Source organism: Heliangelus exortis, chromosome 4, assembly GCF_036169615.1.
Source record: "Heliangelus exortis chromosome 4, bHelExo1.hap1, whole genome shotgun sequence".
Lineage (NCBI taxonomy): Eukaryota > Metazoa > Chordata > Aves > Apodiformes > Trochilidae > Heliangelus > Heliangelus exortis.
This window is the reverse complement of record NC_092425.1, coordinates 11368153-11382689: the sequence shown is the minus strand read 5'-3', so window position 1 is coordinate 11382689 and position 14537 is coordinate 11368153. Positions and strand designations below refer to the sequence as shown.

The following is a 14537-nucleotide window of genomic DNA, read 5'->3' as shown; positions in this document are numbered from 1 at the left end:
GATATGTAATACAAGAAAATGCTGAGGAAAAACGTGGGAAAGCAAATAGACCTCTGTGGGTCAGCAGTTATGCTTGGAGCCTTAGGAGAAAAATCTCAGAAAGTTAACAGGGACCCCTGACTTAGAGTTATGATGCAGGGCTTACTGCCATTCACCAGGTATTTTGTCTAACTCGTATCCAGGGGTTGTCATGATCTTGGTAACATTAGTAGTGTAAGGATTAGACCTGAGCCTGGATTTGTGGCAGGGTTGAGGATATTTGTTCCCATTGCTTCTTTACCACTCTGGCAGAAGGCATCCATAGTGCAATGCTGTGGCTGTTCCTTCAGAGATGCTGTGGGGTGGCAGCATCTTTGGAGAGCAGGGGCTGCTCATGCTGCAGGGGATGAAGTCTTTCCCTGCCTGCAGCTGAGGTACCAGGCATCCCCTTTGCCATTTGGCCTGCAGGGAAAAGGGGCTCTTGCCACTGACCAGGTGCAGTGAAGGGGCTTGGCTCCTCTTCCAGCTCATAATGCACAAGGGGAATAGTCTGTTTCTGTTTCAGTTTGTAATTTCAGCCCCAGAAATGTAAGCAGCACTACTGAATAATCAGCCAACCAGCTGGGTCAAGTGCAAATGTGTCAGCTGTGGTGTCATCACACTCCTCTCTTGGGCAGGGTGTGCACCTTTCTCCTACTGTTAGGTGTGTGCTCCTTGCAGCTGGATATGAGAAAGGAGGCAGTAAATATTTGGGAAATAAATGTGATTAAGGTGTGCTCTAGGGTTTCAAAGTTTTAATTTCAACAGTATGTGAGTAGTCGACTTGAATGGCACCCATATGGTTTTCCAGCACTGTCTGTGAATAATTTCCATTGGAGAAATCTGCCAGTGAAGACACTGGGTTGAAGCAGTTCAATTGCAGGAGACCAAGGGCTAAGAGTTAACACCAGCCCTACAGTGTCATAGGTCTTGTTTCCAATCTGGTAATCTACAATATCTTTTGAAACGTAGATAAGTAATATCAAACATGGACAGATCAGATAGAGTATGTTGGTAACCTTAAATTTGCAAGGCATTCTTTTGAATGTCCTTACTGCTGTGATTTTTCTCCTTTCTTCTGGAAATCTGGAAGGATTTCTGTGACTCATTTTCCTTCTGCTGTGTATTGAACGAATCAGTCCCTACCTCGACCTAGTTCAGGTGCAAATGTGTTTATAATAATAATTCTCTTAATCAGATTTCAGTAGCATTGTCAACTATTTAGCAAAGCTATCCAAAGACAAACAAAGGAAGTCATGGTTTCTAAAAACTGTTGGTTGTTTCTTCTCTCATACTGGTGTTTCTGCATCAGCTTCAGTGCAGATTACCAGCTTTGCTACTGCAGCACATGGAAACAGGCAGGCAGTGTTTCACACTGAACAGGAGAGCTTAGTTTTAGTCTGACTAGGAATGCAGTTGCTTTCCAGGTGCAGTAACTCTCCCTTTACTACTAAAAGACTGATTGTTGGTTGAAAAAACACAAAATGATTGAATGAAAAAAAAAAAATAAAATTGTGCCCCCCTCAAAAAACCAAAAACAAACCCAAAAAACACACAAACACAGTCCCTTCAAGTATCATGTAGGGATAAAGTCATTAAAGTTTGTAATACCAGTGTGATGGAGATGACATTATACTTTTCTCAAAAGGATGTTGAAACTAGAAGAAATATGGAAGAAATTGTTTTGTAACTATAGTAGGTAAGAATGCAGTGTCACGTGTCTTGTTCAGCTCAGGTCAGCAACTTTGGAAGAAAGATTTTTAAAGGCCTGTTCAGTTTTAGCCTACTATTTCCTAGAGAAGGAGAGGAAGATTAATATCCCTGTACTTTATACAAATGGTAGCTCTTTTAGGAGCTGAATGGAATTGTCATTTGGAAAAACTTTGAGGGAAGGAAAATCTTCGACCTTTCCTTCTGGAAATCCTGCGTGACTTTGTAAAAGCAAACAGTTTCATTTCAGAGATTGTCTACAGGTGGGAGCTGCCTAAGCTGCCTGTGATATGCACTGGGAATGTCACCAAATTTGCTTTCCTGCTGAAGACAGCTAGGGGATAGCTACACTGTGAGTACTGACAGGATTTAGGCACCTGCCTGCTCAGTATTGCAAATATTTAAAATAGGTGGGCATGCCAAGAAGCAGATGTTTTCTCTGAATGCTTACACTGTTGAGTGTCACACTGTGCAAAGATACTTTCATCAGCTCTAAGTGAAGTTAAGTGGAGAACCAGAACCAGTACTCTGCCTGACATCCTGTTGAGAAATAAACTACCTCAGGGAGGGCAAGAGACAAATGTGTGGATTCCACAGTATAAGTTAATGCTTTCTTACACCATCTTGATGTGTCAGCTTGTTTGGAGACATGCCCTGAGTGCCAAGAAATATTGCTGGGGTCACTTGGAGTGGTTGGAAAACATAGGCACAAAGCAGCAGCTGGGCAAGGCTTTTGAAGATCCAAATTTTAAACATGTAGTTTTGGTTTTTGTTTTGTTTTCTTTATCTTTTTGGGTTTTGTTTTGCTAATGAAGATGCAGTTACTCACTGCTTTAAAAATAATGATTTAATACATAACCCATTTCCAGGGGGGAAGGGGAAGGAGGGAAGAAAGAGCCAAATCTGTAGACATGGATATGAGGGGAGTGGCTGTGTTTTACTAAGACTTCCATTATGCTTTTAAGGACTGAATTCCTTGCTTCAGTATGAAATCTTACCAGGAACTGGCTATGAGAAATTCAGGATAAACTCGGGCAGTGGAGAAGTTGTTACAACTGCATCACTGGACAGGGAAACCCAGGAGATTTTCAGTATTAAAGGTAACACTGTGAAATAGCTCTGAGTGCCTGTAAAATGTGATGTGAGAATAGGAACTATGTTACTATCAGCAGTAACTTTGTTGTGCCATTTGAATTAGATGGAAGTGGTAACATTTTCAGGAACAGAAGAGCATGTGCTTTTTGCATAGGGTAAATAGCTATCCTGATACTATTAAGCAGTATCCATTGTTGCACATGCAACTGATGTATAAAATTTGCTTTCTTTTCATTAATCTTAGTTCTGGTTCGAGATAGTGGAACCCCATCCCTGTCGAGCACAGTGACAATTATCTGCAGAGTGCTGGATGAAAATGATCACTCTCCCATGTTTCTTCTTCCCATGTCTGAGATCCATATTCCAGAGAATCAACAGCCTTCTGTTCTTTACATTATCCGGGCTGTGGATATGGACTCTGGCAGTAACGGAGCTCTGAGATACAGAATAATTGGTAAGTTACACTCCATTTTTGTTTGTATAAATCATGAAGTGATTTCTAAAGCAGCATCCAAGTCATAGACTAGCCTTGATTTTACCAAGCCTCCCTAGCTCCCATGTCTTGTCCACATGTTGCTTTCATGTGGTAAAAAAGCAGAGATCTTTCACCCTTTGTCAGCACTAATAAACACTTTCCAGGCACACTTTCATTCTGCTTTCTTGATTTGAAATAGTACAGAAAAGAGAAGCAAAAAACCTACCAAATGCTGGAAGGAGGCATTAATCACAAAGCATAATTATGTCCTTTTTGTTATAGTTGTGGAAGTTCTGAATGCAAACAGACCCTTGCAAATAAGCCCAAGAATTAATCTAACTTTATTAGTTTAATTTTATTTCTTTATTTTTATTTCATGAGAGCTTCTTTCACCGAGCAATTAGTAATGCTGTACTTGGTCTTCATACTGCCAAACTCTCCCCATGTCCACTGTGCCAATGTAAGCTCCAGAACTGCTCAGAGCCTTCTGTAATATCATTGCACAAATACAAGTTCTCTGTGCTTGCTTTGGTTTGTGGCTCTCAGCAAGAGCTCAAACATGGGCACATAGCTACTGTGGTAACAGCCAAGAGATTTTTCTTTGAAGAAGCAGTTACAAATTCCTTTATGTTTTCTTGGTTTGAGTTTTACGATTTTTTAATGATCTTTAATTTAATTACCTTTGGTCATTCTACATGTTACGAGGTATTTATGCCATTCAGTGTTACTAAAAACACTGACTTTTCTTCTGTGAATTGCTTCATATTTACCTCTGCCTCCCTGTGACCCCCAAATCAAGACCTTGCAAAACTATTCACTTCCAAAAGACAGGTTTGTAGAAGGGACAAGGAACAAGTAATTACAATTGTCAGCAATGTATATAGGTTTCTGGAATTTGTAACTAAGGTTGGGAAGAGGTCACTTCATGCAGCCGCACAGTTGCAGGAGATTTTATAAGGTGTGCTGCTTTGGGAAAAAAGACATGCATCTGGCAAAATAGCTACTCTGTAAAGTGATATGACATTCTGTATTTACTGTCACTGCCACCCACTGATTTAAATGAAATGTAGGTTTTAGTTCATATAAGGAATAAAATTATGCGAAAGGCACATGAGCCCACCAGCTGTACGAGCAATTGGATCATGTTGATGCAATTAACATAGCAGTATTCACAAGGGATTCTTTTTTTTTTAAAGCAATTGTTTGTGATTATTTTATTTTTTATGTGTTTGAAAGGTGGAAATGTTGGAGAATACTTCACACTAAATAACACTTCAGGAAAGCTGCTGGTCACTCATAGCCTAGACAGAGAAGATGTCAGCAATTTCACTCTTGTAATTGAGTGCTGTGACCTAGGCAGCCCCTCAAGAAGCTCCACTGCACAACTCTCTATAACAGTCTTGGATGAAAATGACCACTACCCATTGTTTGCAAAGACCCAGTATCAAATCTCCGTGAGAGAAGACTTAGAGGAAGATTCAGCCATCCTGGACCTCATTGCTTCCGATGAAGATGATGGTCTGAATGGCAAAGTTACATACTCACTCATTGATGACACCTTTGGAGCATTTGCTATCGACAGTGTAACAGGGTCTATAGTTACTACAAAGACACTGGACCAGGAGACCAAATCCCAGTATACATTTAGGGCTGTGGCAAGTGACTGTAGCAGCCATATGCCAAGAAGCACCACTGTCACTGTTGTGGTCCACGTTGATGATGTCAATGACAATGATCCCTTTTTTTTGCAGAATCCCATCAGGGCCTTTGTACATGCTGAAAGCCCGGTGAATGAGACAATAGCCACTGTCAGAGCAGAGGATGTAGATCTGGGTTCAAATGGAGATATTGTTTATAGTTTGATGGTACCTGAAGCTGTATTTCAGATTGATGCAAAGACAGGTGACATCATTCTCCAGGAGCCCCTGGCTTCCAAGGACTTTAGTACCCACCTGCTAGTGATGGCTTCAGACCAAGGTATTCCACCTCGAACAGCCACAGCTATGGTTGTTATCTTTACAGAGGAACAAGAAAAAGAGATTTTGTTCAGCCATAACCTTTATGAAGCCAGCGTGCCTGAGAACAGTGCAGCAGGTAGGTATCAAATCCCAATTTGAATTAGTGTAGTTGTCAGTCCACTCTCCTTTTGGAATGGTTGTTGTAATGAGAAGTATAGGGGAACGTTTTTCCTGTGCAGCAGCAGGGAAGAGGTAGTTTGGATGAAGGGAATATGTGTCTGCCCTTTTCCTGTGCACCAGAGGGACAGAGAACCATGCTCTGGTAGTTGGAGGCATTGTCTGGCTCTGGAGATGGCTGCTCGTGTACAAGTGTTACTCACAATAAACAGAAAACTCCTGTGTCAAAGCTGGTGTGTTTCCATCCCTCAGCCAGGAAAGCTTGAAAAGCCCAGAGTATCACTGAGTTCAGTCTCTTAGCACAATTATTGTAATGATGAATGGACAGTCTGTATTTGTTCAGATGAGATGAGTGATGCCCCCCAGTGCACACATGACATTGCTTGATTTTGCAAACCTCTCCACAGACCATCATAGTTTTCAGAGGTATTCTGAAACCTTACTGAAGATTTGAGCTGTCTAGAAGAATGGGGTGTTGAGTGGGAGTGTTAGGTGAGGGGAAGAGAAATTCAGGGGCTGTGGTACACTCTCACTCAGGCTTCTACAGATTATCTCCATGCAGAGCCTGTATTATAGAATGCTACCTATATATAAAGAGCTTAAAGCTTGCAGTGGTTACAGATTTTTTAGTTTTACTGAGTATGAGAATCATTGCTCTACTTTGTATCATTCAGAGACTACCAGTAATTATGTTTTCTGCCAGTTAGAAGGGAAGTACCATTTCTTGCTCCAGGGGATGGATTCGTTCTAATGAGGGGCAGAAAAGACTGCATTCCCCATTTTTTTGCTCACAAGTCCTGATGTACAACTGACCAGATGTAGTTAGATGCACTACATTCTTGACTCAAACACTGCCTCATGTGGTTCACCTTGAACGAGCCGTTTGTCCTCTTTATAGTTCAAATTTCCCTCAGTAAAATGAAATTAATATTTCTTTATATCCTAGAGGTACTGGGGGACTAGTGAATTCTTAGATCTGGACTAACAGCCCATATATTTGATTAGGAATGAGTAAAAAAGAATTGTGTTAATAAATTTGGGAAAACAATCAATATTCCTATATAATTACAAACAGAATAGAGAACTAAGAGTGAAGGTGGTTGCTGCAGGAATTACTGCAGTGATGATTTAGCCATTCCTTCCTCTGAGCCTATTTGGGACTACAAGCCAAATTTTCAGCAGTGTATTTGAAGATAAAGATAATACTGTGAGTATTACTGATGTTTCAATTAGCAGATCAAAAATATGCAGTCAGGTGAAAAAACCTTCCTTGCTTTCTCTCCATCTGTCAAAATGTGTGGGATTTCAGAAAAAGTGGAAGGCTTCCAGCAGGAAGGAGTGTGGAGTGAAGCATGCAGTAGCCTGGGAATTAAAACACCCTCCTGAAATGTACCTCCAGGTCTCCTCAGGCAGAGGAGCATTTTCCCTTTTTTTTTTTTTTTCCTCCCTGCTGAGCACTCTTGAGCACTGAATCCATGGGATAAAAGTGCATCTTCTAATTTTTTGAAACTAGAACTTCATTTATGACTTAACTATTAAAAAAAAAATAATAATCCTTAAACACATTTGTCCTGACATTTAAAAAGCCCTTTTATTTCCTGAATATGACCAGAATTTATAAATAGATTTGAACACTCTAAAATTTAATTTTTCTGTGGATGTGAGTCACGGATACCCCAGGGCTATCAAGCCCTGTGTAACTAGAGTCTGCAGTACACAGTCTCAAGTAATTACTTGTGTGTCACTTTGCAAAGGAGCCTCATCCCTGGGGGAATTGCTGCTTCCAGAAGAGACAGTTCAAATGCCTCAGCAGTATGTGTTCATCTCATTTTTGTGTCTTTTCACTGATCTTCCTGTTGAGAGTCAACTGTTGTGATGTGTGGGGCCTTCCATCCTAAATGTCCAGAAAGTGGAGAGATCAGGATGTTTCCAGAGGCTCTCAGTTTTAACTCTCCATTGCTGCAACAGGCTTGTGTTCTCAGAAAGTGTTGTGAGAACATCTTTGTTGGGTTTCACAGAGGAGCAAGGTCAAGGCCCTGGGCTTTCAGGTCTTTTCAGGAGAGATGGGATTAAACTGCATTTAAATTTTTAGTTAAAAAAAATGAGTGAAGATCAGTTTTGTTAGGAAACAAGTATTTGCTCAAAGAAAGAAAATAAAATTCAAAGCTTTATGGCAATAGATAAGCTAATCTGATCCTGAAATTTTTTAAGTGGAGACACTTTCATGCATCAGGCTAGACAATCCAGCCTGAAATTGTGGAAATGCCCCAAGGAACTGAAGTAACAGAAAGTCACAGTCAGATGGTTCTCCCATTCAGTCTATAGAAAATATAAATAAGATTCGGTTTAAGTTGTTTTGATTAAAGGAAATTTAGCAAAGCTTCAGGGTAAACAGGAGGGTTTCATCCTAAAATTATATAGTTTTATATATATATATAGTTTATATATTTAATAAAAGTCTATTTGCTAAGAAGATCATATTCTTATGAGAGTATGAGAAATTTTACCAAATATTAATACTGCTTTGGCTCTGTTTGTAGCATTTTCTTCTTTATATAATCGTACATAAATATAGAATATTTTACATTTCAGTGGGGGGAAAAGCATGTTTATAATTAAAACTCTTAGAGAAGTTAGCTTAGAGGATATATGTGATCCTGGTGTCCTGGTATGAATAGTACCAGTGTATTCAGTCCTGCAGAGCCTTACATTTCATACTGATTATTTGTAGAACTGGTATTAATAAATGTGGCTTTTCCTCCTGATTTTATTTCTACCTTAACTAATAGAATGGTAAAACTCTAAGTTTATTTTAATGAGAATAAAAAATCTGAATAGTATAAATGGTGAAAGCCAAAGCCAAGCATCCTTAGTTACAATGTAAATTAAATTCGTCAGTTGGGTGAGTGCCTTAGGAATTAGTCCTTGTGGTCAAATTTTCTCTAAGTGTTTGACCTTCAAGTTTCATGACCTTCAGAAAACCCCATTGTTCTACTTTTTGTTTAATATTAAATATTTAATATCTTTAAATATTATAAACTGCATTACAACAGGCACTTAGAAGCCAGTCAATAAATAATCAAGTCACTGCAGTCCCCAGAGGGTAAGAAATCTTTATTAATCACTGAGCTTTCCTGTGGATGGTTGTTTGCATAGCACCTCTTTGGAGACAGATTCATCAGTAAAACTTGTTGACTGCTCTGTTTTTTTCCTAATAGCTATAAAATATGTATCCTCTTATTCTTCAAGTAATCTCTTAGTCCTTGTGCTCATTTACTTTTTTTAGTTCCTGAGCAATTAAGAGGTCTCAAGAAATATTTGTAAGGATGAACTGGGATTAGATGACAAAGGGGAGTAGTTGATTTGGATTGCATTTCAAGCCATTCTGCCTGCTTTCTGCTGTGATTCTGAGCCCCCTTGTTACTTGCTTCAGTGCTGATCCCATCCTCATCCTGCCATTTCAGTGCCTTGCAGCCAGGAAGCCACCTTTCTCTTGATTATCCCCAGGTTAAGTGTTACATCTTGTGACCTCTGCTTGGAGCAGTTTTAGAATAACTGGAAGTTGTGAGCTCCAGCAGATGGGTGTTGTGTTTTTCTACTTGTCTCCATAGGGCCTCTTTGTGTCACACCAGACCTTGGAGTTTGGAGGTATTTTTTAGACAACAAACTATTAAAATTCACTATTTCAAGGAATAATTTTATGTGAAAGGTATCAGAAATTTGTTCTCTGCCAGAGAGAAGTTGTAAACAATTTTAACGATGTGAAAAATATGAAACTTCAAGGACTGGGATTTGAGAACCCAGAGCAACAATATGTTAACCTAACCCCTGAGAAATATGGATTCGAGTAGAAATGCTGCTACTTCCTTTATTTCTGGTAGTTTTTCTTAAACATGCAAGGAAAGAAACAAAAAAGGCAGCTGCCAGTGTGAGAAGAGAAAAAGCAACATTCTTCAGACCTTGAATTTCTTTCTGATCTTTAACTCTGCTCTGAGAATGCAGTGAATGGTTGCCCTTCCTGGCTCTTGTAGTAAATCAAAGTTACTCAGCAATGAAAGTTCAACCTACAACCCCCTGTTTTAGTTCCTAAAAAACCCAACAGTACACTGTTCATGTCATTCTTCACCTGTTGGATAGTTGGACCTTACTTCCAGAACTTTGCTAGTAAATATCTTACAACTATATTGACCAGTACAGAAAATTAAATCTGTCAAAATTGGTCTAGTTTTGCTTTAGTAACAATGCTAAAATAAAAAGGTAGCAGATAGTTTTAATGTTTCTTCTCATTTTTGCACTAAAGATAAAGTCCTTTTGTCCAACATCCAGGACACTGAATGTGAACAGCCTCCCCTTTGTGGTGTAATAAACCACCTGTCTGTCTGGGGTGCTGTTTGGAAGAGTTCAGGTTGCAAAGTAACCTCACTCCATCACAGTCACATGGAATGAATTACAATTAAATAATTAAAATACATTAAATTGAGTTGTCATATATGCTAAGTGATTGCATAACTCACTTTAAAAGAACAATTATTTGGAAGTCTTAATAATGCTTTGTAAACTTGCTGCATTTTTGTTAAATGTGATTATATTGAGCAGGATGATGTGTGCAGTTCCACATTTTCCCTCTAACCCTATTTCAAACAGGATTTTTATTTCATGTATCTTGTGTTCTATATTAATTGTTGCTCTTTTCATGGAATTTGGCTTCAGCTTGAATTGGTACCTAGCTATGCACGTAGTTTCATCTTTTCATTCTCTGTGTGTAATGATGGCTAATTAAACTTTTTAAGAACATTTTATTTAAAATAGTGTTCAAAATCTAAACCAAATTCAGACAAATGAGGGAAACAAACTCTTCATGGTAATTCAGGGGTAACATGCATTCCTGTGATGCACAAAACCAGGACTATTTTCATGAAAAGAATTCATGAAATGGTTGGTTTTAAATCTCCAAAGACAGCATAACCTCAATAAAAAGAATATATATGACTTGACTTAAAATTTAATTCCAGTGGTACATGGGAGTTTGCAACTAGAAAAAGTTAAAACTCATCATTTTATTTAGGCAGGTGGTAAAATTATGATCAGATGAGTAATTTACTGAGCAAGGAAGGATAAACAGTGCCTTGACTATGAAATTGTAATTCAGTGAAGGTTATGGAGGAGTTGTTTCTATTACCTACTGTTTTAATTCATGAATAAGCACCAAGCCTGGTAGGTAGGTGTTTGGCTGTGCATCTGCTATTAATCTCAGTAATATAAAATTAGAATAAAAGCTTCTAAAGTGAACATTATGAAATAGTCTTATTGCTTCCATAGGGACATCACTTCTAACTGTAGAAGCTTATCAACACGAATTTACTGGAGAAGACCTAAAATACAGCATCTTCAATGACAAGGAAAACATATTCTCTGTACACCCCCTTACAGGTAGATTTTGATCATTTTTTTACAAGCATCTGTGTGTTGCTTAATTAATGTGGTCTCTAAAATATAGCAAGTTCCTACCACAAGGACAAGGAATGGGTATCTCAGAACATTACTCTCCTGTTACAAAAAATAAGTTGTAAAACCAGGGGTGCGGGGAGACCTATACTATTATAAACTTGATATGGAAAGAAATTGAACACCATTATACCTATTTAACACACCCAGTTCTGATTAGCTGTTGGTCACCAGGTTGGGCATCAATAAACCACTGCTTGTGATCTAGGCTGAGGCTCCGTCTTGTTTCATATCATGAAGTTACCCAAAACCTCAATAGATCTGTTTCTTCCAAACAGTTCTAATTGAGGAAGCATTAGACCCTTGTTGAGTTTAATGCTCTTTGTTTCAGGTGAACCTTGACAAGGCTTAGAGTCAAGTTTGTTTATTTATTTGGTGATTTATTGATTCATTTATTTATTTTGTGTTCTGCAGCAGGGCTGCTTTCACCTGCTCTTTAGTCAGGCACTGCAGGCAGGAGAGCTGCACGTTCCTTGTGTGCGTTACACACTGACCTGAGTCACTTAGGAGAGGGCATTGCTACTCTGGTTGCCTCTCAGCTCCTAAACATCTGCAACAAAAGAGATTGCCTTCTGAATAGCTGTTGTGTTTCTGGGATGGCATGGGTGTTGTTTTCCACAGAAACTGTGTAAATAGCTCATACTCTGAGCAATTTCCTGTCTCCCTGGAGAAGCAGCCTCCTAAAAGGCTAAGAGAGCCCCAGTAGATGGGTTCTTATGCTACCCCAGGTTTGGGATCATTGGAATCATGCTGAAGTCCATTCAAAACTGAATTTGAATTCTAACCAAATTTGCATACAAATCAACTGTGTTTGAAGTTTAGATGTATTTTGAGTATAATACTCTATGACCAATGAATATGATGAACATCAAAAACTATGACTATGGATTTCCAAGTACATGTCAGGTTTAATGGGATGTCTAGTTGTGCTTTTAGTCTCAATAACTTTAACTGATCATAGAATCATAGAATTGGCTGGGTTGGAAGGGACCTCAGAGATCATCAAGTCCAACTCTCGATCCACTACCACCACAGTTCCCAGCCCATGGTACTGAGTGCCACATCCAGGCTCTTTTTAAATATCTCCAGGGATGGAGAATCCACCCCTTCCCTGGGCAGCCCATTCCAATGTCTGATCACCCTCTCTGTAAGGAAATTCTTTCTAATGTCCAACCTAAACCTCCCCTGGCACAACTTGAGACTGTGTCCTCTTGCCTTGCTGAGAGTTGCCTGGGAAAAGAGACCAACCCCAGCCCTGCTCCAACCTCCTTTCAGGGAGTTGTAGAGAGTGATGAGGTCTCCCCTGAGCCTCCTCTTCTCCAGGCTGAACAGCCCCAGCTCCCTCAGCCTCTCCTCATAGGACCTGTGCTGGAGTCCCTTCACCACCTATGATTCTATGGAGACCAAGAGTCTCTTCAGACACAGCTGAGTCACTGTCATGTGTGGAGGAGCACATGTAGTGCAGCCACGTTCTTCCTCTCTATCCCTCTACAATTAAATTAACTTTGTTTTAGGAAATAGACAGCATGGTGGTTAATCAGTGAAAAATTCAAGATTTGTACAGGAACTTGCATGTGAGGTGTGATATTAGGTAGAGGAAGGACATGGTGGGGAGCTTGCTGGAAGTCTGTAATGTGAAGGAGAACATTTATGTTAGGGACTTCATAACTGCATTTGTGTGCGTATTGTCCTGAATACATATTTCACATCCTGATTATTTTTTTATTCCTGTTTTAATAAACCAGGTGCAATCACAGTAAAAGAGCCAAAATTTCTTGATTATGAAGTTAAGAAAAAAATACATCTTACAGTTTTGGCTGAAAATAGATTGAATTCAGCACTCTGTGGAATCACCGTTTTCATAGAAGATGTGAATGACAATGTACCTAAATTTGAGCAGAACTATTACAAAGCCACAGTATGGGAAGGCCAGAATCCAAAAACAGACATCATACAGGTAAAATGCAAATCCTCCCAAACCCTGCTGCAGTTAAAAAAAAGAGATTTCATTGATCTGTTGATGCCTACAGTTCTGCTGGTTCCATTTTGGACCAGTCTTGTAAAAACCAAGAGAGGGTTCTTGGTGTTGCTGCTACTTTGCTTGAATATCTGAAATAGTGAATTGTTTGCTAGACTAAATTTCAAATCTTTCACTTTGGTTTGTTAAGTTGAAAGACTTCTCCATCTAGTTAGTAGTTGAGCAAATGGACTTTCTTTTTTGCTGTTTTCTGTTTCTCTCTACAAGTATTTTAGAAATCCATTCAAAGCTGTGGTTCTGGTTACAACATAGGCTGGGTCTTGCATTAATGCATCTACTGAAAGGGCTTTAGCAATAAAAAGAATATTTTCAACTCATCAAACTAGTACAGTCAAACCCAAGTGTTCAATTGAAAATCTGATGCCTAAAGAGCAGCTTGTCTCAATTTAAATGTGCAAACACTTCTTATTCTGAATGGGTCCATTCTCCAAAAGTGTTTCCAGCTGGCCATGGTAGAGCAAAAGAAGTCATCAGCTGGACTGGAAGAACGCCCAATTTCCTCAGTATATGCTCTTGCATTGCAAGTCAGGTCACAGTGAGGGTCATGTTAGGCACTAAAGATATTCCTCCTCTGGAGAATAAATAAATGGAAAGCTACAAATGCCTCCAGGGCAAAGTGATTAGAAACTGATGGACATTGTATTTAGAGAAACACATGTTCAGGAATGGAGAAAAATCAAAAGGCAGTCAACCCAGATGTGCTGTCAAGATTTTATGACAGAATATATTCTATAATGTTTCCTTTATTCAGTCTGAATGGTTGCCTCTTCTATGCTCTGGATCTCACACTCATTACAATGATTGTTCAGCAACCAGAAAAATACAAAGACAATTCTTCAAAGAATCAGAGGAGTCTTTGAGAAACCTGTTCACTGCTCTTGAATGTTATTTATTCTGTTAGTTTTATAGCTTGCCTCTGTCCTTTTTACATTTTCTGGTTTGTGTTTTAAAAAGTAATCAATGAACTATTCCATGAAAGCTCTGAAAACTTAGTAATTTAATTATTTTTTCCTTTGTTTGTATAGTAGTAGTACTTTAAAGGCCATTCCTGGACCCCTCAGAAATTGCATTTTTATGCACTAACCAGAGACAGTATTTTAACAACAATCTTATAGCAATGTAAGCAGTGTGAAATTATTACATCCAGTCTTAGTGCCTTTTGTATCTGAATTTCAAATAATTCAGGGAGAGAATTAATGTGCATCCTATTGCAGTTCATGATCAGATTTTATGACCTTGACATGACACTTTTATGGGGGATGATTATGATTACTTGTGTAAGCCTGCTCAGTCAAAAGGAAAATAACCAGATAAATGACCGTGGCATACGTTTTTTCTTCCTGAAACCTCATTCTGCTATTTAGAGTTAAATCTCAGTTTTGCTCCCAAACAGATATTTGTAAGTGACCTTGACAGTGGGCTGAATGGAGAAGCTGAATACTCAATTTTATCTGGTAATGAAAATGCAACATTTCTTATTGATTCAGCACGAGGGGTTTTAGCAACTAATGCAGTCCTAGATCATGAGAAGACTTCATCTTACAGGTTTGTATGCCAGGTT

At 38.9% G+C, this 14537-nt stretch overlaps 1 protein-coding gene across 5 annotated transcripts in view; it reads left to right on the top strand.

Annotated features, from left to right (window-relative positions):
• DCHS2 (dachsous cadherin-related 2) overlaps positions 1–14537 on the top strand; it is a 116321-nt gene that overhangs the window by 88834 nt on the left and 12950 nt on the right. For all 5 annotated transcript variants that reach the window (XM_071743009.1, XM_071743008.1, XM_071743007.1 and 2 more), the window contains exons 11-16: positions 2694–2828; positions 3068–3277; positions 4535–5392; positions 10753–10863; positions 12684–12895; positions 14370–14521. In XM_071743009.1, the coding sequence (XP_071599110.1) occupies positions 2694–2828; positions 3068–3277; positions 4535–5392; positions 10753–10863; positions 12684–12895; positions 14370–14521 (1678 nt within the window). The remainder of the gene's footprint in view (positions 1–2693; positions 2829–3067; positions 3278–4534; positions 5393–10752; positions 10864–12683; positions 12896–14369; positions 14522–14537) is intronic.